The 24,478-nt window shown below is 24.2% G+C and overlaps 2 protein-coding genes across 2 annotated transcripts; one reads left to right on the top strand and one right to left on the bottom strand.

Moving 5' to 3' along the window:
* Positions 1-3,559: 3,559 nt before the first annotated feature.
* On the top strand, positions 3,560-10,171 carry Bm6013 (Uncharacterized protein; the record flags this gene model as incomplete). The annotated part of the gene is made up of 15 exons (XM_043080797.1): positions 3,560-3,703; positions 4,016-4,093; positions 4,384-4,468; positions 5,099-5,321; positions 5,879-6,042; positions 6,386-6,528; positions 6,833-6,984; positions 7,241-7,434; positions 7,588-7,722; positions 7,880-8,058; positions 8,222-8,353; positions 8,613-8,771; positions 9,238-9,426; positions 9,650-9,748; positions 10,061-10,171. 15 exons carry the CDS (start codon positions 3,560-3,562, stop codon positions 10,169-10,171), a joined length of 2,187 nt encoding a protein of 728 aa, XP_042936731.1.
* Positions 10,172-15,634: 5,463 nt separating this feature from the next.
* On the bottom strand, positions 15,635-24,132 carry Bm9121 (Uncharacterized protein; the record flags this gene model as incomplete). The annotated part of the gene is made up of 20 exons (XM_043080798.1): positions 15,635-15,854; positions 16,113-16,219; positions 16,487-16,715; positions 16,855-17,021; positions 17,507-17,588; positions 17,873-18,069; positions 18,474-18,558; positions 18,894-19,164; positions 19,337-19,507; positions 19,637-19,758; positions 19,970-20,126; positions 20,316-20,472; positions 20,946-21,131; positions 21,381-21,556; positions 21,987-22,078; positions 22,302-22,407; positions 22,855-23,052; positions 23,319-23,413; positions 23,790-23,911; positions 24,010-24,132. 20 exons carry the CDS (start codon positions 24,130-24,132, stop codon positions 15,635-15,637), a joined length of 3,063 nt encoding a protein of 1,020 aa, XP_042936732.1.
* Positions 24,133-24,478: the final 346 nt, after the last annotated feature.

The raw sequence follows: 24,478 nt of genomic DNA on the forward strand, positions 1-24,478 counted from the left end.
ATAATCATTAACTTCAATCACTTTTATTTAGGTATGGTTGTGTTTAGAAATAAATAAATAAATAAATTGTTTCTTTCATTTAATTTTTAATCCCTAAAAGTTTTAAACATTTTAAATACACATAAAATCAATAAATTTTAAACCAAAAATTTGAAATTTTTCTCTTTTTTTCCAATACATTCAAATATATATATAAAATGAGAGCAATATTTCTTCGTTTTTTTTTTTTGTTTTAGCAATAAAAACTTTTCTTTTCATCTCTTTTCGATTCTTTTATTTCATTTAGATTTTGAGAATTGAGAATGTTAATACTTTATAATATTGTTATCATTATAAGATAGTTCAAATTAATTAATTATGATAAATCATTTATTAATCATAAATTATATCAATGATAATATCAATTATTCTAATACATTCATTAATATTAATATTTTAAAATTCATAATTTGATAGATTAGATAATTTTTTTTCATATTATTTGATAAATTTAAATTAAATACTGCAATATTTTAATATTAAATTTTACAAACATTTCATTCCTCTCAAATTAATTCATACATATTGGAATGTTACTGAAAAGAAAATTATCACATTTATCATTACAATGATATGAAATTTCTTCCTTATCACATTTTTCATAGTTTAAATCATTTCTGATTAAATATGTATTTTATAATTCATTTATATATGTATTTGATATAATTTAATTTTGAATTAACTGTCAACAATTAATATAATTTTTTTCATTTTTTTTATATTTCATTTATATGTATTTGACATAATTTATTTTTAAATTAAATGTTAACTTTCTAATAAATATAATTTTTTTCTTTTTTTTTTTTCATCTAAAACTAATATTTTCATTTTTCATTTTCAAATTTAATATCTAGTTTTTAAAATCTTCCACTTTCTCGCTTATTTGTTACATTAAATTACACTTATTACACTCATTCGTTACATTAAACGTAAGTGTAAATATTTATACTCGTACGTGTGCACATAAACATGCGTACGTGTGTCTCTATGCTTGCATAAGTCCTAAGTGCTGGGTGTGTCTGCTTGCATAACGTTGCATATACGATTTCTGGCTGTTTCTGTGTATTCGTGCGTGTCTGTGTCTATGTGTGTGTGTGTGTATGTGTGTATGTATGTGTGTGTCTATGTGTGTGTGTATGTATGTGTGTGTCTATGTGTGTGTGTGTGTGTATGCAGCTGTAAATGTGTATGCGTAAACTTTCGCATTTACGTACAGGCATCTACGTGTGAGCGCATAATGCACATAAGCTTATGCAATTAGTATGTGAGAATCAAAATATTTTGAAGTGTATCTCTCTGCTTGTATGATGTTTACATCACTTTGATGTATGGTTTCTATCACTTCAAATTTATTCTATCCCATTTTATCGTTTTTTTTTCTTTTTTTTTTTTTTTTTAGACGAGAAAGACTTCGCAAGATGTTCCTTAGCCTTGCATTAGTTTAGAAGGGAAAGACGATAATAGTAAAGAGATAGCATTATGCTTTAGGAGGGAAAGGTAGTGATATAAAGAAATATGAGCAACACGAAATGTTTAACATTTTTCACTTCAATTAATTAACTAATAAAATAACTGATAAATTGTATTTTTCATTTTTTTTACTCCTCGGCAAATTTCGTAGTTTATGGCAATATTATTAAAACTGCTTTATTGTTAAATTGATTCTCTCTCTGTCCCTCTCTCTCTCTCTCTCTCCCTCTCTCCCTCTCCGTATATTTTTTTTTTCCAATATTCTATGCAATTTCAATATTTTATTGCTTAGAGTAAAATTAATTATCTCTGCACTATTTCGTGATTTTTATGTTTTTATTACCTTATATTTACTACAATTTTTTCAACAATTTTTTTTTTTTTACTTTCCAATTTTATTTTTTATTTTTTGTTTTGTTTTTTTCCTTTATTTTCCAAAATGTGTAATTTTAGCTGCCTTTATTACGTAAATTTTCAAAATATTTTGTTATTGTTTACATTTTTTTATTTATTTTGGAAATATTTTAGTGTTTTCTTTTTTTTCCTTTTCAAAAAATATTTTCGTTTTTTCAATATTTTGGTTTTCTTTTTTTTTTCCAGCACTTCATTTTTTTTTTTTAATATTTTTATTATTTTGAAATCACATATGTTTTAAATTCTTTTTTTTTTTTCTTTTAATATGCCACTATTTTCTAATTTCAGCTTTTCAAGAAGCATAATTTTTATTAAATTAATTCTTTCATTAATTGATTATTTTAATTTTCGGTTTTTTTTTTAATTCCAAATGTTTTTAAAAGATTAAAAATTACAAAGCAAATAATAAATAATGAACAAATTACTATCATTTACCTTTCATAGTATAAATTCGATCATAAAATATAACAATAATTCATAACATAATGAAATATTAATTACTATTTTAATTGTGTGAAAATTAACAAATAATATTAATAATAAAACTGTAATTCCTAAACTAAAATAATAATTAAACTATGATAATAATTAAATAATCATAATTAAACTACTAATTAACAATAATTATTGAAAAAAAAAGAACAGAGAAAATTTTTCAATTTTGATTGATAAGTTTTCTCTTCCTTCATTTATTTTTCTTTCTTCTTTCCTCTTCTTTCATTCTCTATTCTTTCTTTCTTTTCTACTTCTGCATTGATTGTTAATATCTAATTTTTTTTTGATTTTTGATTTTAATCAGTAGTTTTATAATCGATAAACAATTACGAAAATTGTATGTTCAATAAATAATGCTAGAAACTTTATACTTTTTTTTTTTTTGATTTTAATTTTAATTTTAATTTTAACAATGTTTAAATACTGACATAATAATTAATTGAATGCTTATAATTTTTAAATGATTCATATTTGCAATGAATGAATCATTTATAAATGTATTAGTTTGGAATTGAAAAAAAAAAAATATGTATGAAAATTTTCATTCTGTTAAATTATATATGTAATAATTAAATTATTAAATTTTCAATTATTATTCTAAAATTACATTTTAGTTTTTCTCAAAAATTATTTATGAGTGTGTAATTTGTGATTTTTTTTTTTTTGATATTTTGTAATTAGTTTTTTTTTTCTGAAATTTATATTTACAAACAATTGAAATTATTATTACATACGATTTGTGATTTTTTTTTTACAATATTATATTGTTAGATATTCGGAATTTACTCATTTTGTAAACAAAAAAAAAAAACACTTATTAAATTAACTTTTATCATTGAAATTTGTAATATTTTTGGAAAAAATTGAAATGTTATGATAAATTAAAATTGAAAATTATTTAATATCACACAAATTAAAATTTTTCAAATTATAATTAAATAATTTTTTATGAACTCATCCTATTCATATTATAGCTAGAAGTCTATTTATGATATTATCTAATCTTTTTCCTTTTTTTTTTTTTTTCTTAAATATTTATGCAAAATTTATTTCAAAAAGAAATTTTAATTTTTAAATTACTATTTTTTATTTTTTTTCAGATTTGGAGCAATTATAATTGTTCCATTATTAGAATAACGTAATGGTATCATGGTATAATAAAATATTTTCTTCTACTAATCTACGACGTTTGCTAATTATTGGTGGTAGTGGTGTAGCAATTACCGCAGCATTTTCACTATTAAAAATTGATTTAAATGGTTCAACACGTTTTCGTACAGTTTTGGTAAATTATTTTAAAAAAGGCGAAAGAAAAGACACCTATTTTTGACAATTTGTTAAAAATTTAATTTCTATAAAAAAAAAAAAAAATTAATTTTTTCATTTTTCCATTCAACCAATTTTTTTTTTTAAATGATTAAATTTTTTTATTCATTAAAATTTGAATTAATCATATAATAATAATAATAATAATAATAAAAATTAACCATTCAATAATGACATTATATGCTTATTTAATCTAATAGTTTTTAAAATGTTTTTAATTTTTCAAATTTAATTTTATTTATTTCTATTTTAATGGTAATATTCATTGTAGGCAGATAATAGTGATATTCACGGCCAACTTAACAAACGAATTTCTGGGCAATTGCCTACACGAAAAGATTTAATTAGCGTAAGTTTTAGTCATTAACACATCAAAATAAGCCAAAAATGTAGTGGAGTTTTTTTTTTTTTTTTTCTTTTCTGAAATAAAACATAAATTTTATTATTGTCAAAAGTCGTTCAATTTTTTTTTTTTTTTTCTTACACTTTTATATGGTACTACTTATTGTTAATGTTGCATATATAATTATAGTAGCAAATGTTTCAAATTTGTGACTCAGCTATTTTTTTTATTGAATTTTTTAAAAAATATTATATTTACAAATGAAAAAAAAAAAAATCAAAATTTTATTTGTTTAGTCACTTAAAAGTGATAAATTCGATGTCTTAGTAATTGGTGGTGGTGCTACTGGTGCCGGTGTTGCTTTGGATGCACAAACTCGAGGTATGAATAAATAAATCAGTTTGTAGGTAAATAGATTTTAAAAAATAAAACTAATTTATTGGAGTTTTTTTTTTTTTTTTCAAGAAGAAAAGACGTTTAAATTTAAATGTTTGAAAACTTTTACTAAGTTTATATTTAAATGTTAACTTTCGAAAAACGATGTTATGTAATCCATTTTGTTATCATTTTTCTTTTTCTTTTTTTTTTTTTTTTTTTTTTTGGATAGAATAATGGGAAATTCCAAGGAAGTTAAGAGGTGAGCTAGATTACTTAATATATTAGTTTATTTTATTCTTAAATTTTAAATATTCATCATTATTTACTTTATTTATCAATTTTTAATATACATTACGATGAATATAATTTAAATGATAATATGTAAACAGTTAGAGTTATTATTTGAGAATAAAAATGAATAAATTTTATCTATAAGTTTTTAGTTTTAATTAGTTTTTTTTTTTAATTTTAGAAAAAAAAAATTTTCTAGATAAATTAATTGATATTATCACATACGTTTTAAATTTATTTTCAAATGATTGAGTTTTTTTTTTTGCTTCGATGAAAATGAAATGTTATTTAAAATTAATTTTAATTCTTAGATTTTTTTTTTATTATATTAAAAAATTACAGGTCTTAAAACAGCCTTAGTTGAATTGGATGATTTTTCGAGTGGTACAAGTTCACGAAGTACAAAATTGATACATGGCGGTGTGCGTTATCTTCAAGCGGCAATATTTGGTTTAGATATTGAACAATATCGAATGGTTAAAGAAGCTTTATTCGAGCGTGCTAATCTCATTCATTGTGCGCCACATCTATCATATCCATTACCAATTATGTTACCTATATATAAGTAATTTTTCCATAATTTTATCATTTTAGCATTTCATTTTATCATTTTAACTTATTTTATCTAATTAATAAGTTTTTTTATAAAGTTAGTTAGGTTAACATAATGAAAGAAAAAAGAATGAAATAAAAATATTATATATATGTATATATAGTTGAATTTTAAATGCATTTTGTTAGTTTACTCATTTATTCTGTTTGTAAGAGTGAAGAATTTAAGGAAAAAAAAAAGGAAGTATTTTAATAAAATTAACCAAAAATTTGTAGTAATTAATAAAGTCTAAATTTCATTCTAGTACACATCTTACTTAGGCTTACAAATATCATTACTTAAAAGTATCATATATCAATTACTTTATCGATCATTCTGATGTATGTATCGAAGAGCTGTATCATATATGACTCTTATACTATATATATTTGTTTACAGTTTATTAAAAAGTTTATGAATTGCAGATTGTTTAAATTTATTTTTGCTTACAGTTAGCTAAATCATGACATTATAAAATCATATGATTTTGCATCTATTTTATAATTTACATCTATTATATATATTTTTAGGCTATGGCAAGTACCATACTATTGGTTAGGTATAAAAGCGTACGATATTGTTTCTGGTGGGCGAGTGTTAAAAAAATCTTATTATATAAATAAGACACAAGCACTGGAACTTTTTCCGATGTTAAAAAAAGAATCATTAGTTGGTGCTTTGATGTATTATGATGGTTAGTTGGTTGAATATTTAATTTTAAAAAATTTTCCTTTTTTTTTTTTTGAAATTAAATTCAATTCATATATTTGAATTTAAATTCAAATATATTTAGTATTCTGTTGTAGAATTAGCAAGTATAAAATGTTTATAATAATTTTTTACAATTACATATGTGACTAAATAATATAGTAGTTCATTTTTATTTATCACTTAGGATATATGTTTTTGCTTTAGGTAAGCTTTTTTACCTTTTTGCTTATTCCTTTTTATTGTTGTTATCCGCAGGAAGAAAAGAAATCGATAGTTCAATTAGCTGATAAAATTTTCAATTAAACTATCAATTTTTATCATTTCAGGTCAACATAATGATTCTCGAATGAATATCGCAATAATTTTATCCGCAATACGTCATGGTGCAAAAGCCGTAAATCATGTTAAAGTTAGCAAATTACTAAAAAATACAGAAGGTATAGTATGCGGTGCTCACGTTACTGATACTGTAAGTTAAAGTTTTGCATATTTATTTAATCGGCATTGTCCAATTAATATAAGGCGAAATGTTTAACTCGAATATGAATTTAAATTAACCGATAAAAATATTAGTACTAAATAAATACATAAAAGAAAAATCATTTCTTGGATTTTTTCTTTTTCTTTCTTTTTTTTTTTTTTTTTTTCAATTTGCACAATTTATGGTATGTGAAGATGTCTTATAATTATTGCATTTGGTGAAAAAATTGATACAGACAAATTTAAAAAATAAAAGAGATAAAAAAGAAAATTTAAATCAATTTCATTTTTAGTTAACTGGTGAAGAATGGGATGTTGAAGCTAAAGCTGTAGTAAATGCTACCGGTCCATTTACTGATTCAATTCGTTTGATGGCCGATCCAGATACTACACCAATATGTCAACCATCAGCTGGTGTTCATATTGTACTTCCTGGATATTACAGGTTAATTGGCTTTAAAATCATTATAAATTAATTATCTAAAGTCATCTGAGCAAAATTTATTATTTTCAATAATTTCATCAAGTACTTTTTTCTCCATCATTCGCTGATTCCATCTATTGGTACCATCATTATTACTTTCAACGTTTTTTTTAAATTATATACTATAGGTAATATATAATTATATAGTTAAAAATTAAATATAATATATAATTTTTACTTAATAATTTAAATGAAATATTATTAATCAAAATTTTAGTCCATCATCAACAGGATTACTTGATCCTTCGACAAGTGATGGCCGTGTAATATTCTTCCTTCCATGGCAACGTATGACTGTAGCCGGAACAACAGATGCACCAGTATCGCTTACTTTTCATCCATCACCAAATGATGTTGACATTGAATTTATTCTTCGAGAAATAAGAAATTATCTTTCAAGTGATGTTACAGGTAATAATTTTTCAAAATTTTATTTTAATTAAGTTTTACTTTTTAGATTTCTTTTTTTTTTTTTTTTTTTTTAGATTTTTTAGATTTTTTTTAGTTTTACTTTTTTTTAGATATTTCGCAAATTTTAACTGCTGAAAGTAAGTGTATTTTCAGTTCGCAGAGGTGATGTAATGAGTGCATGGTCAGGTTTAAGGCCATTAGTAAGAGATCCTAATAAAAAAGATACAAAATCATTGGCACGTAATCATGTCATTGAAGTTTCAAAAAGTGGATTAGTAACAATTGCAGGTTTGAAATTTTTCATCATTATTTATCTTGATAAATAATTGCATACTATTGTTGAAATTTGAAAATGAAATTTAGCATCATTTTTATTAATAATTCTTTGATAGATTAATTTTTAAATTTTAATTCATCTTTCCTTCCTCTTTTTTTTGCATTTTAGGCGGAAAATGGACAACATATAGGCATATGGCTGAAGAAACAGTGGATAAAGTGATTGAAGTTGCAAATTTACAACCAATACGAAAATGTGTTACAGCTGGATTATTACTTGAGGGAGCACATAACTGGGATCCATTATTACATATTCGTCTTGTGCAGGATTATGGTGTCGATGAAGATGTATATTTTTTTTTTTTTTTTTTCAAAGAAAATTTTTGCTAATTTTTTTTTTTTTTAGTTTTACTGTAGTATTTAATTGTTTAGAAAAGATAAAGTATGAAAAAATTTTTTTTTATTATGTTATATAATTAATTTGATTGATTATTTTGAAAGTAAATTTCAGGTTGCACGACATTTAGCTTCAACATATGGTGATAAAGCATTTGCAGTTGCTAGAATGTCAAAAATTACCGGAAAACGATGGCCAATTATTGGACATCGATTGCATTCAGAATTTCCTTATATTGAAGCTGAGGTTTTATTGTTTAAAAACTTCTTTGTACAACATTTATCCTTTCAATTATTAGTTATTTATTACTTTTTTTTTTTGTTGTTATAGAATTATTTTAAGAATATTGTTGTCCGTGAGCTTTCTCATATTATTAGCTATTATTAAGTCAATTTTATTTGATTTTATTTATTATTATTTATTTGAATTTTATTTAAGTCAATTTTATTTATTAGTTAGCTATTATTTTGGATTTCTTAAAAAAAAAAAAAAGATAGCATTACAGGTGGAATATGCCGTGAAAGAATATGCATGTACTGCTATTGATGTAATTGCACGTCGTTTACGTTTAGCATTTCTAAATACATATGCAGCATATGAAGTACTTGATAAAGTGGTTGATATAATGGGTAAAGAATTAAATTGGTCAGCAGCAGAGAAAAAGGTACATATATATATTTTTTTTTTTGATAATATTTTTTTTCTTTTTAATTTTTTTGAAATTTTTAAATTTTTTGAAAAGTTTAATTTAGCATTGACAAGTAATAAATCATGTTATATATTAAATATATTGAAATATATATATTTCAAATTTCTTGGATAATAACAAAAAAAAAAAAAAAAAAAACTTTGCCAACTTTTTTGTAATAGATAATATCATATCATTTAAACGATCATTAAACGAATAATTTATTAAACTTTTTTTTTTCTTCTTTGATATGAAATTCTTACTACAATTATTACTTATTACATATAAAATTAATCGATTACATTTGATATATTTGACAGATTATGTGTTATTGGAAATTTGATAAATGCATTAAACGAATTAATTGTTAAATTTATTAAATTTTTAACAGTATCATAAAATAATTATCTGCCTGTATATTTCACGTAGTACTCTGTTTCAGAATCAATTGAATATGGCTCGAGAATTTATTGAGGTTGAAATGGGTCAAAATGCTCGTGAACATTCACTTTCTACGGTACCATTAAGTTTAACAGCAGAAGAAATGCAAGCAGCACGTGAACGCTTCCGAACGTTAGATAAGGAAAATAAAGGACATATAACATTAAATGATCTTAGACGTCATTTTCAAGTAATAATTTTATACTCTAATTTACATTTCTAATTTATTATATGCTATTGTTTGATAAAATGCTAGTATTTTTAAACAAATTTAATTATGCAAATGAATTTTTTTTTTTAAAAAAAATAGATAAGTTAAGAAAATATTATCAACTTTAAGTTATTGCAAATTTTCTAAAATTCTTTTCATTTGTTATGACTCAGTTTAGCTTTTCTTTTTTCTTTTTTTATAGAAACATGATAGTAAAATAGATGAAAGTTTACTTCATGAATTACTCAATGAAGTTGACTTGAATAAAAATGGAGAGATTGATCTTAATGAATTTTTCCAAGTAAGCTCGTTTTTTTTTTTTTTTGATCAATTATTATTATTATGTAAAAATTTTAGCTCAATCATTTGAATTATCCAATATATTTTACTTTTTTCCATTTTTTTTTTAATGCTTATTTATTCATTTCAAATTCAATAATCATTTAATGCATTTTAACATATATGCTAATTATTATTTTAGTAATTATCAATAATATAGCAAGTTAACGATCATAAATAAAAATTAGTTTAATGAGAATAAAATTGATTTTTGTTAGATAAATTATTTTCCTATTTTTTGTTTTCTTTTCAATGCAGTTTATAATTATTTCAGTTATATAGTGGTTTGAAAGGTGGACAAATAGCACAAAATCGTTTAGCACGATATTTGGATGAATTTGAACCAATGCCAGTGTCAGTGTTACGCTCAGGAGGCGGAATTTAACATTAATATTCTTTCATTTTATTTTTTTTTTTTCTTCATAAAATTTAGCTTAAGTTGGTACATATATATATTTTTTTTTAGATATACGGGATTTTTTTCTATGATATATGAAAATTTTTCTTTTTAAAATATATTTTATTTGAGAGTATTAATTATGAATTTAAAAAAAAAGAAAATTTTCTAATATGTTTTAATTTAAAACAAAAGGCAAAGAAAAAAAATTTTTTTTTAACTTACATTATTTGCTTTAATTTGATTGATACTTTTGGAAAATGGTTTTTTTTTTTTGTCTTAAATTGAAAAATGAATAAATCAATTTTTCATTGTAGTTTAGTATTTTATTATTATTTTTTAATAACTATTTTAGACATACACTTCTAGTATTTAACTGATATCGTCTAGTATTTACTGATAATTTGATAAATAAGCTGTTATTGATGAAGCAATCATATTTATGATTCGTTATAAATTTTTAAATTATACCTCTATATTCCTTCTTTTTTTTTTTTTTTATTTTTCGTGGTAGTTTATATTATCATTACTTCATTTATGGTATAATTCTACTTTTTCTTTCTTCCTTCTCTTTTTTTTTTTCATCCAACTTTTTTTTTTACCTATCTTTTTCTTAACATTTAAATGTTTTATATTGCACACAGTAAATTTATTTGTGTATCGTGGTGATAATTGTTTCTTTTAATGTTTATTATTATAATAGTATTTTGGTATATTTAAATTTATTAATTTTTTCTTTACCTTAATTTCAAACTTTTACTATTTCATTGCTTGAATTGCCTCATCAAATTTAAGCATCTCTTTTTAGTAATTGTTTCTACAATATTTTTATTTTCCACTTTTTTCTTTTCTTTTCTTTTTTATTTTTATTATTTTGCAAAACTGTTAGTTTGTTGTCATAGTGTTGTGTGTATGTGTGTGTTATTATTAGTAAGCATATGCTTCCTTTTGTTTTTTTTATACGTTTTTATATATGGTAGCACCTTAGGTGCAATAAAAGATTGTAAATTAAAATGATGAAATTTCACTGCTCAAAAAAAAAAAAAAGGAAAAAGTTAAAAAATTTTAAAAAATTATTCTATCCTTACAGAAATAATATTATATCTTTGATAGTTTTTAAAAATTTCTATGAAATATTTCCTCTACTTTCTATATCATTTTTTTTAAAACAATTAATTAGCTTAACTCAGTAAATACTTCAGTCAAAGTTATGTAAACCGTATGTGAAAAAAACAAAAAAAAAAAAACAAGAAAAAACTTCCCAACATATGATTTAAATTATTTAGAAAAATTTTTTTATGACTTAATTTAGAATGAAATATATAGAATTTGAGAAATATTTCAGATTACGAATGAGAGGTATGCTACGAAATTGATTACAACAATTGATGATGAACTATTCAAAGAATTTATGGATAATTTATTAATTCATATTTTGAAAAATATTTTGAATGATTTTCATTCATTCATTCATTCCATTATTTTAATTTCATTCAAAAAAAAAAAAATATAAAATTCTCATATATCATCAATTATCATTGAATGTATTAACATGAAATTGGTAAATTTAATACAATTTCTTCTGCAAAATTCTCCCAATTTACTCTATCAACCAATAAATATACTAACCATTCTCTTCACTGTTAGTATCAATTATATCAATTGATAACAAATTCAATAATATCAGTGAAAGAGGCACTGTCAGACTGCCAAGAAATGATATCAATTATTAGTTTTTAACTGATATCATTAAATCATCACAATGAATGTAATAAATAAATAAATAGAAGTGGTGTTGATTTGTTTATTGACAAAATCAAAATAAACAATTAAAAGGCATATGGCATAAATATTGAGATACTTCTTTGGTTATTAAATTATTTCAACTAATAAAAAGAATTTCTTCTTCATAAATTAACTTTCATATTTCCTATCACTCTTACATCTAACTATCACTTAATCTTATCAGCAATTCACATGATATAATCAGTACTTCTCTATGCATATATCAATGAAATTATCATCTAATTCTTTGACAACTAATCCTCACATCACCCATACACATAAACGTTGTTATATGATATGACATGATAATTATATTGCATCTTTTCTTTTTCAAATTTTATTCCTTTGAAAATTAAATATGCCACTTTTAATTATTATTATTTATTAACTATTTATTATTATTATTATTGTTATTATCATTATCATTATTACAAGTGAACATAACTTCCACAAATTTTTAATCCAATCATAACTAATGCAAATGAGTAAGTTAGAATAGTTCAAAGCAAATTTTCTCAAAATTAATTTATCTATAAAAATATTTGTCTATAATTACTCTTATAAAAACTAAACCATTTCTTTCTTTCTTTTTTTTTTTTTTATCCATTAAATTGAGGTGTAATTTTATTTGGAGCAAAATCAAACAAAACAAAAGCAAAAACAAAAATTATAATACATAATATGTATACATGCATATTATAAATAAATTATTATATGTATATATACATATAAAACTATAATACAAAGAGAGAGAGAGAGAGGGAGAGGGGAGAGAGAGAGAGAAAAGCAACAAATAGATACATGTATGTTAAATATCGTGAATAATTGCAATACCAGAATATATTAAATTTCAATTATCTCAAAAAAAAAAAAAAAATGATAATTTAAAAATTATCCAAGATTTTTATAAAAGATAACAATTATTAATATACATACTAGAAAATTTTTGTCTTGAAGATAATATTTAAATGAGTATATAAACAAACGATAATTTATCGCTTTTTTTCCTCTTTTTTTTTTTTAAATTTTCATTATAAAATGAGACTGATTTCTAAATAAATAAATCTAAAAAAAAAAAAGTATCAAAAAGTAATCCCTATTAATCACATTTATATATTATCTGTATGCGATAATCAATGATAAGCAAAATAAGCAATTTACAGTTTAGAGAATAATGATAAATTTAATAGATAAAATATTTTGAAAAAAAAAAAAAGAAAAATATAACATCAGACTTCATTTCATCTATATGTATATATAATCTCTTCTTCGTCCCATCTTTCATTTTTTTTTTTTTTTTTTTTCAAAAATTTTTAATCATCTGTTGAAGTAGAAAAATTCTGATGGAATGAGAAGTATGAGATAAAACATGTGTACACTGACCAAACAATAATTTATGGTACCAACAGTACTAAAATTGTTAGCATAATTCAGATTTTAAAAAACCAAATTTAATTTTATGAAATAAATAAATCTTTCATAATTGTATACTAAGTAAAGTTTTATGGAAACTTTTTTTTTTCACTTTTTCTTTCTTTTTTTTTTTTTTTTGTAAAAGATATAAAAGAGGTATCATAGGAAATAACTTAAAAATCTTAAATCGGAAATAACAAATACATCGCTTGAAAGTCTCTAAAATAACAAACGTCAAATCAATTTAATTTAAGTATGCAAAATTTTTATGGAACATTTATAACAATTTAAAACTTTTAAATTACAGAGAAAAAAAAAAAACGGAGTTGTAAAACAAGAAACAAAAAAGTGAAATAAAAATTTCCTATGCTCTCCTCAACTTTCTTACTTGCTTAGAAAACGATGCATACATTATTATCCTATCACATTATTTCCTAATTTTAAATCTTCAAAATGTTAAATGTATAACAAATATATATATATTTAGTTAAGTGGATGATCAATAAGAAAGCGTATAATACAGAAAGAGACAAATCAAATTTTAACAGTAATAACATAAAAATTAAGTATAATAGTTCACTTATTTTTTGAAAAAATCCAACCTTTATCATTAAACAAACTACTGAAATTTAAAATTAACTTCTTGACAAGAAAAAAAAAAAAGCCAAACCTTTAGCATTTCATCTGATCAGATCAAGAAATGCCCTTTAGTAATGCTTTTTTTTTTTTTTTTTTTCATTTCAAAGTGATCTGTAATTAATGATTAATTTGTTGGATAAAATAATGGCAAAAAAAAAAAGGAACATTAATTTTGTTAGATAAAAATAAAAGAAGGAATAAAAGGATCAGATTTAGCAAGGAGATAGAATGAAAATATACATTATACATATATACAACATGATGATTGTGATAAAAGATTATCATGAATTTAAATTTAAAATTAGATATACATGTATGATAATGAAATATCATGCTATACATTTAAAATATATCCAAAGTAGTAGTTATCATAAAGATAGAAATAAAATTGAAAAGAAAAAATATTAAAAATAAAAATGAAAGTGTTTGCTTGAGAGAGCTAGAAAAAAGTTTTGTTGCTGAGTGATGGCCAGAAATATACATAAAGGAATAAAAGGATCAGATTCAGTAAATGAGGCAGATTGAAAAGATTTAAAAAAAAAAAAAAATTCTTTTTTTTAAAATAATCTAACAATTTGCAATAGCTATTAATGATAATACAGTGCATGTAATGAAATCAAATAATGAGGAAGCTATGATTAACAACTATGCATGCACAAATTAAATTATTCGAAAAAAAAAAGAAGGAATAAATTTAAAATTATAAAAAATTTTTTGAACTAATAAAACTAATAGCATATAATTTTAGCACAATAATTTCTTTTATCATTTATTTGAAATTTCCTCTCATCAATATTTATATTTATATTTCTTTTATTATGATCTGCTCTTTTCTCTTTCTCTTTCTTTCGCTTTTTTCTTTCTTGTAAGAGAGAAAGGGAGGGAGTGAGGGAGGGAGAGAGAGAGGGAAAAAGAGATCTTAATTTCTTAATTCGTATAATTTGTCCTCTTTTTTTTTTTTTAAATTATCCAAAAATTTTAAAGCTTTCCAAATCGTCTCTACTTTATCATATCATCATGATCAAGCAAATCTAACTACACAAATATAATTACATAATTATACAGTTCTGCATATGTATATAGACAGAAAAACAAAGAAATTGACAGAGGGACAGACATACATACACATACATATATATATATATATATATATATATATATTGATACATGAATGTATCAATATAAACTCTGATGGAATAAATTGGCAGTATGACCTTTTGATGACACTTGAAATCTTCATGAAAACTATCACTGAGGTAGAGCAACAGAGTAAGCGGATAAATTCACATCAGCAAAAAAAGAGACATAGAAAAAAAAAAAAAAAAATCCCTAATAATTCCACAGAGATAGATCCCTTTTTCAATCTTCTCTTATCAAAACATCTATTTGGATAGTAAATTGAGTTTCTAATTAATAAATATCAATATAAAATGATATTTAAACAAAAAATAAATAAATAAAATGAATGTTACAGGAATGAAACAGTAATTTGATGATACCTGAAAAGTAGTATGCTTAAGGGATTATATTCCTGAGGATAAATAATAATACAGGAGGAGGTGTTGTATAGATAGAGTGATAATTGATTGATTGATTGATTGACTGATTCATTGATTATCTTTCCAAATGCTTATTATCCAACGGTGGAGGTGAATGAGGAGGTGGACGAGGAAAATGCATTTCATCATAAACAATTCCGGAATCGGTTAGATTCGGCATCGAACAACAAAACATCATTGTTTCCTTGTTGCTATTACCGTATAGTTTAGGTGCATCACGAGGAGGTAGCCGTATAATGCCATCATTTTCAACTGATCCAGCATCGTACCAAGTTCTGAAAAATTTTTTATACGCAAAAATAATACATAAAATGAATTAAAAGTAAATAAACGTAAAAAATCCCATTCATTTCTTCTCATTTACCTACACTTACTAGAATTATATAATTGGCATAAAATCTGGATGATAAATAAAATTAGTTTTAAACAATAACTTCTGCTAGTAAAAAATTATTTACGATATTCATAATTTAGACTCATTATAAAGATGCTAATATATCCATTTATTTGAAAATTGAAAAATTTATGCTTACAATGATTGACTGGAAGGAGTATTGCATGGATAATTCATACAATTATTAGTTGTGACAGGAACACTTGTCTTTACACTATCATTTTTTCGTTTGATAAAACCATTCTGCTAAAGTTTCAAACAAACTGTGAAAATGAACATTCAATAATAAAAGTTCAAGAACATGTCCGAAAAATGCATATCAATCTACTCGTCATTCTTTATAACTAACAAAGCTTTCTATAATTCAAATAAATTCAACATCTAATGATCACAACTTTTTATATTCGATAGAGATATGGACCAACTTAGTTGACTTAACAGAAAGATTATCAGAAATGCTTTTGCATAAAATACTAAACAAAAAAAAAAAGTGATAAACTTAGCAAATAATACCTGATAAAGTGACTGTACCGAAGTTGACCGTGGACAAATAATACTGCTATAAGAAGTTGCTTCATTCAATGATTCCATATTACTTGTTGTACTTCTTCGTGTAATATCTGATAAAACAGCTAATTTCGACAAAAAACGTGGCATCATAATGCCAATCTCAAAATTACTCACTGACATACGACCTGCCATTAGGTAGCATGTCTTTGTTGATGCAGAATTTAGTCCTAATCTGGAAAAATAAAAACAAGTAAATAAATCGACCATGGATCATAAAAATAAACTATGAATCTATTAAAAAAAGAAAATGATAGGAGAGAATGATGAATATGGAATGAATTGTACAACCAGAGAAATAACTATTTTCTTACATTCGTTTTTTAGATGGTAAACTTCCAGTCCATTGATCAGCAGTATCACAAGCTGTTTGCATCCATTTCGAATTTAACAATTTGTAATTTGATCTTTTTACTATTGTTGCAAGTGGCTCATTTCGTTGGCTTATATTTCTCGCCTTTTTTCTGCAAGATATTTGGCTCTGAAAAAAAAAAAAATAAATAAATAAATAAAAACACACATGCAATGTTGATAATACCTGTTTTGTGGCTCTCTCCTTTTTTTTTTTTTTTTAATGGCATTTATATTATCCTAAGATACCAACCTACGGCAATTGATTTTATCAAGCAACAGCAATAAGTAAGCATGACGTGACTTAGCTTTAAGCAAACCTTGTCCTCATGATGTCGAGGAAGTACTGTACCCCTTAATCAACCGAACTTCAATCCACAGATGGAGTAAAGAATAATAAGGTGCACCGTTTAGCTTCATCCAAGAGATTCCAGAGTAAACAATGCTTCAATGCTACCACGTGACCTGCAGAAACGACTGACCCCGCAACTCTGGTGACAGGCGAATGGCAATAAAACACAAATTCATTAGCAACATCTAATGAAGCGTGCATATTAATTTAATTATAATATTTGCATGCAAATACATGCATGAAAAATATATTTGAAGGCAAACCTTAACGGTTGATTCATCTGATAAACCATTAAACAAGAAGCACTCCTTGAATCGATGCAACTGCTTCTTATCATTTAACAATCTAAGAATAAGTTTTTTTATGAACAAAAAAGAAGAGACGTTAAAAAGCCTATCAAATTGCAAAAAAAAAAAAAAAAAATCATAGAAATAAATTTATCAGCTGGTGATCTATAATATGAATTTTGATAAGCGGCATTATCACTAAATTAATGTTTATGACAAAATATCATCAAATTTTCAGTGATCCTGAGATCAAATTTCCAATAAAAAAAAAAAGCAATGCTCACCAGAAAAAAGGTCAGAATTTTGATGTCAAATTCTCATATAAACCACCAAATGCCTTACTTCAGATATTTATCTTGACCACTTGGCAAAGCACCTTGTTCACCACCTTTTGTATCCAAATAAACTGCTTCTGCTTCATTTAATAGATTATTTCGCGCATTCAACTGATTATGCATCAACGGATCATTCAGGGTACTCCTTGCTGAGTTACCAACTAAATCACTTCGTCGTCGTGTAATCAATGATTCCATTTCATACTGCAAGAAATAAAACAATCCAATTATAATATATCAAATAAATGAGCACTTGTTTTCTTCCTTCATCAACTTTGATATTTTAGGATCCTTTTATTTTTGATATGGAACAAATTAATATTTTCATTGTCTTTTTTAAAAATGTCTTTTGGCATTTTTTATTCATTATGTCAAAAATGCACAACTTTTTCTGGTAGCTACGGTAACGATAATAACATTAAACAAGAACGAAATAAACATTTGATAGAATGTAACTAAACAAATTTTAAACTATGATATAATAACCTTAAATTGACTTAAATTAAGAATAATTCCGGAAAAAATTTTTTTTTTTTTTTTTTTTGCTGGGAATAATGGAATAATAATACTTTAACATATATAAAAAAAAGAAAAAAAAAATGCCTTACATTTGTAATATTAGTGCGTGATGTATTTGTTCCTCTATTAGCTGTATTTGTACTGATATTCATTTCAAGTTTGCGCCGTTTTAATCTACAAATATATAGGATCATTTAACATAAGGGATGACATATCTTACGTATATTATCACATTCCTCAAATCATCGTAAAATTTCTTAACACAACCTACTCTACTGTATGTATTAGATTCAAATTTTAATACAAATACAGAAAATTATCAATGTTTTAATTATTTTAAACTTCGTTTCTTAAATTAAACTAAGAAAACTTCCACTACGCGATGAAATGTAGACATAAGTGAGTCGGGAAATTCCTACTCTGATTGAATAACTTAAGTATTGCGAAAATTTTAAAGGAAAGTACTTCTCATTTTTTCAAAAACCTCTAAAGAAGAAAAAAAAAAAAACCTTAGATGAGCGCAGATACCACCGAAACACAATGTCAGCAAACCCACTATTAAAACAATCAAAATTAAAATCCCTTCTCGACTTGATTTTGGCAATATCTTTGGTCTTTTAACATCTATTCTACCAGGTTTACTGATCTGCGATGGTGCAAACAAATACGGAGAGGAACGTTGCCCCAAATCACCGGTACTTGAACGTGCTGCCACTTGAAATGTGTACAACATATTAGGTTGTAGTGTTATAATACAGCTTGTTGTACTGATTCCATCAACTGAAAATGTTTATTAATAAAAAAAAAAAAAAATTTAGCATTACCTACTATATCTACCCGTTCACTCATCTAACTTATATAATAATTAAGACATATATTTCATGCAATCACAAAATCAATACAATAATAATATCAGTACATGATAAAGTTAGAAAAAGAAACAAATAGATACCAATGATATCTTTTACAGATGCCACAGAAGTTGATGATGACTGGACCTGTATCACGTAACCCACAGGTGTACTCCAACGTGGATTTGGATGAATTGGATTCCAAGATACTCGGACAGCTGTTGCATTCAATTCCTCATACAATAATCCTGATGGTGCAGGAATTTGTCCTACTGCAATATGCTATGAATAGCAAATACTTTGCCCAAAAAAAAAAAAAAAAAAAAAAAAATTTTTTTTAAAATCTTTTAATTTATCATTAATCTTTATGACTAATTTAAATTGATATCAAAATAACTTACGAATAGGAGTAGTACAGTTGAACCAAGAACCTTCAACACCACCCATTTTATTCCTAGGTTCTATCATTATTCGATATGTTGTATTCGATCGAAGACTTGGTAAATCTGCGAACGCTTCATCCCTGTAATATTGTAAACTTTTTTTTTTTATTATGTTTCATTAAACAAACATTTCTTACTAATCATCAAATAACTTTTAAAATTATAAATGCAATTTAAAGCAGCTTTGAATCTATAAAACTATCTCTATTATGCTTTTATCAATAAAATCATAATATAAATTTTATCGTCTAGTTTTTACTTATTTGAATAAAAAAATAAGAATGAACTTACGTAATAACTAATCTGTCATCTTCAGATAAAATACTATCACTCAACGTATAATGCACAACGAATTCATCAGCACTATGATCGTCTACTGGCCAATCCCATGTTACACGCATTGCATCACCGAATTCGTATGATGGCTCACAACGGCATCTTTCTTTTCCTTCTTTTGAAAATTAACATTATTTTAATTAAATTCATATTTTGAAGTGTATATATCATTCAGGAATTGGATATGCTTCAAACAATAAATTTATTAATATATTATATTACTTAAGATATTAGCATAATTTTGCATTGAAGATTATGTAGTAAATAACTCTACCGTTATCAACATTATCATTAAACTTACGATGATGGCATAATACTGCTCTCGGTAGACCACTAGTACCCGAACGACTATTAAATATATCAACAAACACTGTTGATGATAAACGATATATGCGACAAAAATCAGGACCATAAAAAAGACCATCATATAGACGACTACAAAATTGATATGTTCGTGACTGAAACTGTTAACAATTCATTGGTATTATTTAAAAATTTAACTATGAATTCAAAAAAAAACATTACAAATAGCATAGAGTATCTGGGAAAGCAATTTTAATGCAATCAAATGAAATCCACTGTAATATTAATTAAACTGCAAAATGTAATTAAAGCATTGCACTAGAAAATATATAGCTCTTAATTTTATATAGTTTTGCCCAAAAATTAATACCTTTGAAGAACAAAAAAGAATTTTATTTTCTATTGCTATTAAAAAGAATTTCCTAATTTCTATTAGCTATTCGTTTCTCAGGGCAATCATTCATCATAATAAAAATCCATCACTGAGTATTTACTATGCTATTTCTATACATGCACATTTCTTTTTTCACTCTCGAGTTAAACTTTACTGAAAAGAATTTTAATTAAGCAGTAATTTGCACAATAAGTAGGAAAGGAAAAAAGGAAGGAGAAAGATGAAAATGTTTACTGTATCAAAATTTTCAGTTAAATTCATAGCGCCATTGATGAATAATCCTTCTTCTGCTTTTTCTCTTAACGGTATTACATCAGAACGAGCATAACGGATAAGAACTGCTTGATTTTTTGTATCTTGTGAAGTGAAATTTGAAATTTTATGTGCTACATCCCAGTGAATGACGATTGATGTGTCAACCTGAAAAAAAAAAAAAAAAGATAATAATGAGAAAGAAATAATTGATTTAAAAAAAAAAAAAAGATGAGAAAAAAGAATGCGAGATCGTCTCCACTAATTTAGGGTACAAGAAAGTTTTTAAAAAAGAATAGAATATCATCACATAAAAGAGATACTTTTTTATTTTTCTTAAATTTGGAAAAAAAAATCTCGAATATAAGTCAAAATTGAATCGAATTAGCCAGATGAGAATATAAATACGGTTATAACCTGTTCGATATCAATAGGTAAAGACTCAATATCGGAATGAAAATTTTTGTTTACAGGCTCCACCATATGGCCAATAAAAGTGAAATTTGAATTTGATTTTAAGTACACATCAGATGGTAGACCACGGCGCGTTACTGGAATAACTCGAAAACGATATACCATTTCTGATTTTATACCTATAATAAATTCTTCTTTATTCTTCGTTTAAAATGAAAGAATTCAAATGACATTTTTCTCTTATTTATGAATTAACATATTAAATATCATAAATGTAAATTCTTAATTGAATTTATGATAAAACTATTATCATTTTTTAGTATAGACAGGTATTATCTTAATATTAAGATGTTAATTTGAGCAGAAGAAATTGCTGAATTTTGAAAGATAAATTAATATTCTATTTCTCAATTGGATTTTTTTCTGTCTAACTCTAACTCTGACTCTGGTTGGCTTCAGATAGATCAACTGAGAATTTGTATCATAGTAAGGTAATTTCGGCTTTCATCTCGACATTCGTCTAAAGCTTATCAAATTCATTCATTTCTTATTAATGCAAAATGTTAAAAATCTTAAAGACACACAAAATTGACATTCAAAATCAAATACCATTTAAAAGGCAAACTGTTGAGTTGGGCAAAATATTCTTCCTTTTTACTTCATGCAGTGCTTCAGAATCTTTGTAATATTCGACCACATATCTAAAATTTATACATATCTATCGAAAGTATATAAATCTACAACTTCTACCATAAAGCTCATATGTGATTACCTTCATTAAATGATGCTATTATATGCTTTATGAATTTCCAATCTCAAAAAGAAACTTTTATGAATGTTAAAAAATTTTTTCAACAATAATTAAAAAGAAAAAAAAAAAAAATATTATGGAATTTTTAAATTCAACGAAAGTGTATTAGTTACTTTTGTATAAAGCCATTTGTTATATCAATCGATGGATGCTGCCATGAAATTTCCAATGTCTCTTCACTTAATCTACTAAATGTAAGCTCCATAGCCTTCTTTGATACTAAAAGTAAACTGTTTATATTATAGATTTAATATAAATAATCTTATCTCATAGATTCTTCATGAAAATTCTATAATTTTTGCAATTATGCACAGTCAATTTTAAAAGTAATTGGAAAATCATCATAAATAGTTTGAAAACAGGCATAATTGTGAATTATCTTTGAATATTTTCAATTAAAAATATTTGAAATATTTTTTTTTTTTTTTTTATAAAATAGAGAAAGATTATTATGACTAAGCCTTCAACTTCTCAATACTCTATTAGTGCTTGCTTTTAAACATTACATAAATATGGATGATTAAATGAAAAAATTATTAGTACACTGATGATCTTTCTCTATTTTGTATAAAAAAAAAAAAAAAAAAACATCTCAAATATTTTTAATTGAAAATGTCTAAAGAAAATTCACAAAAAAAAAATTTCTTTAATTTTAATAAAATGCACCTCCATCCCATGATAAAGCTGTCACATGTTCTGAAAGCGGTGTAATTTTTCCAACTGCATTTGTTTTAAAAAGTGACATTTGAAAAGTGTAATTCTGTCGAGGTAAAAATATGTAATTCGATGAACAACATTTAGCAATACACCAATTATCAGGTGTACAATGGACATTACGCAATGGTACATTATTTGCACTACCACCTTAAAAATTAATAATTTCATTCAATTTATGAAAATTTATTATCTATATGAACGGTAACTCCTAAAGTTAAACATTACATTTATTCTAAAATGTGATAATATATGATACTGATGAATTGAAATAAATGCAAGATGATAAACAGTTGAAATCTTATTAGACATCAAAATACAGGAATATTTTCAGAATAACTACCAAACAAAAGATTAACTTATTAATGCATCTTTTATATGAGATTTTTTCAAATTAAAAAAAAAAAAAAACTCACCATCTGATAAATAATAATTCAATAGAAATATCGTATGATCAGCTTCCAGATAATCCATTGTTTGTGGCAAATGCCATTTTAAGTTAAATTGTGCACTAAAATAACAAATTTCTTGTTGAAATAAACGATTAACTATTATGTTGCAATCAATAAAAATCTTAATCTAAAACAATAACATAAAATCTTATTAAAACACCATTTATTATCACATATATCAAACAAAGCATCATTATTATCGCTTATTGATTGATTGCGAATATTGAATTATCTGTTTTTTTAAACTAAATGATTATAATTAATTGATCGCAGTGTTTTGCTTATGTCCGCTAAATCTTGCTGTATATTTTATCTGTTTTTAATCGAATATCTGCTTGGAAGACAACTTTGATGATTAAAAATGAAATATAAATATGTGTAAAAATGATAATAAAAACATTGAATAAGAAAAAATAGCAATAACAAAAATTCTACTTCGTATGATCAACGGTAACTTCAAGATTTGTTATCACTGAATCAATTTCAGCTTCAACTATCAAACCGATGAATGTACTTCGTTCACCAATAGCATTACTTGCAATGCACTGATATAATCCCTAAAATTATTTCCTTATAAGAAATATGGAGTAATAATAAATGATAAATGATAAAAACAATGCCAATCAGATAGAAGTAATGAATTAAATAAAATTACCTGATCAGTTTGCTGCACACTTGAAAAGAGCAAATCTTTGGTAAATCTAACCATACTTATACCCATTTCATTGACAGCAATTTCTGATACGAAACCTTCCACAGGTAGTAACTGAATAAACATTAATTAATTTAATGACGATATGATTAATTTTCATCTCTTTAATTCATGACTTTTTCCTGAATATATAGGAAATATTCATGACTTTTCTTCTACTGTAATTAAAGTAAAATAATATTCCATTATAAATGATTACTACATACAAATGATAATTGAAATATATGACATATAATTCTTCTTGAAGCATCTTTATATCTTTTCTAAATTTCAGAGTTTTCATAAGAAAGACATAAGGCTGAATACTATTTTTTTTCTAAATATCTCATTATAGTATTGAAATAAATAACTTAGACAAATAGAATATAACCTGTTTTTTTATTTGTTGCTCCCACGAATCTTTTTTTCTATT

The sequence above is a fragment of the Brugia malayi genome, assembly GCF_000002995.4.
Source record: "Brugia malayi strain FR3 genome assembly, contig: Bm_v4_Chr3_scaffold_001, whole genome shotgun sequence".
Taxonomy (NCBI): domain Eukaryota; kingdom Metazoa; phylum Nematoda; class Chromadorea; order Rhabditida; family Onchocercidae; genus Brugia; species Brugia malayi.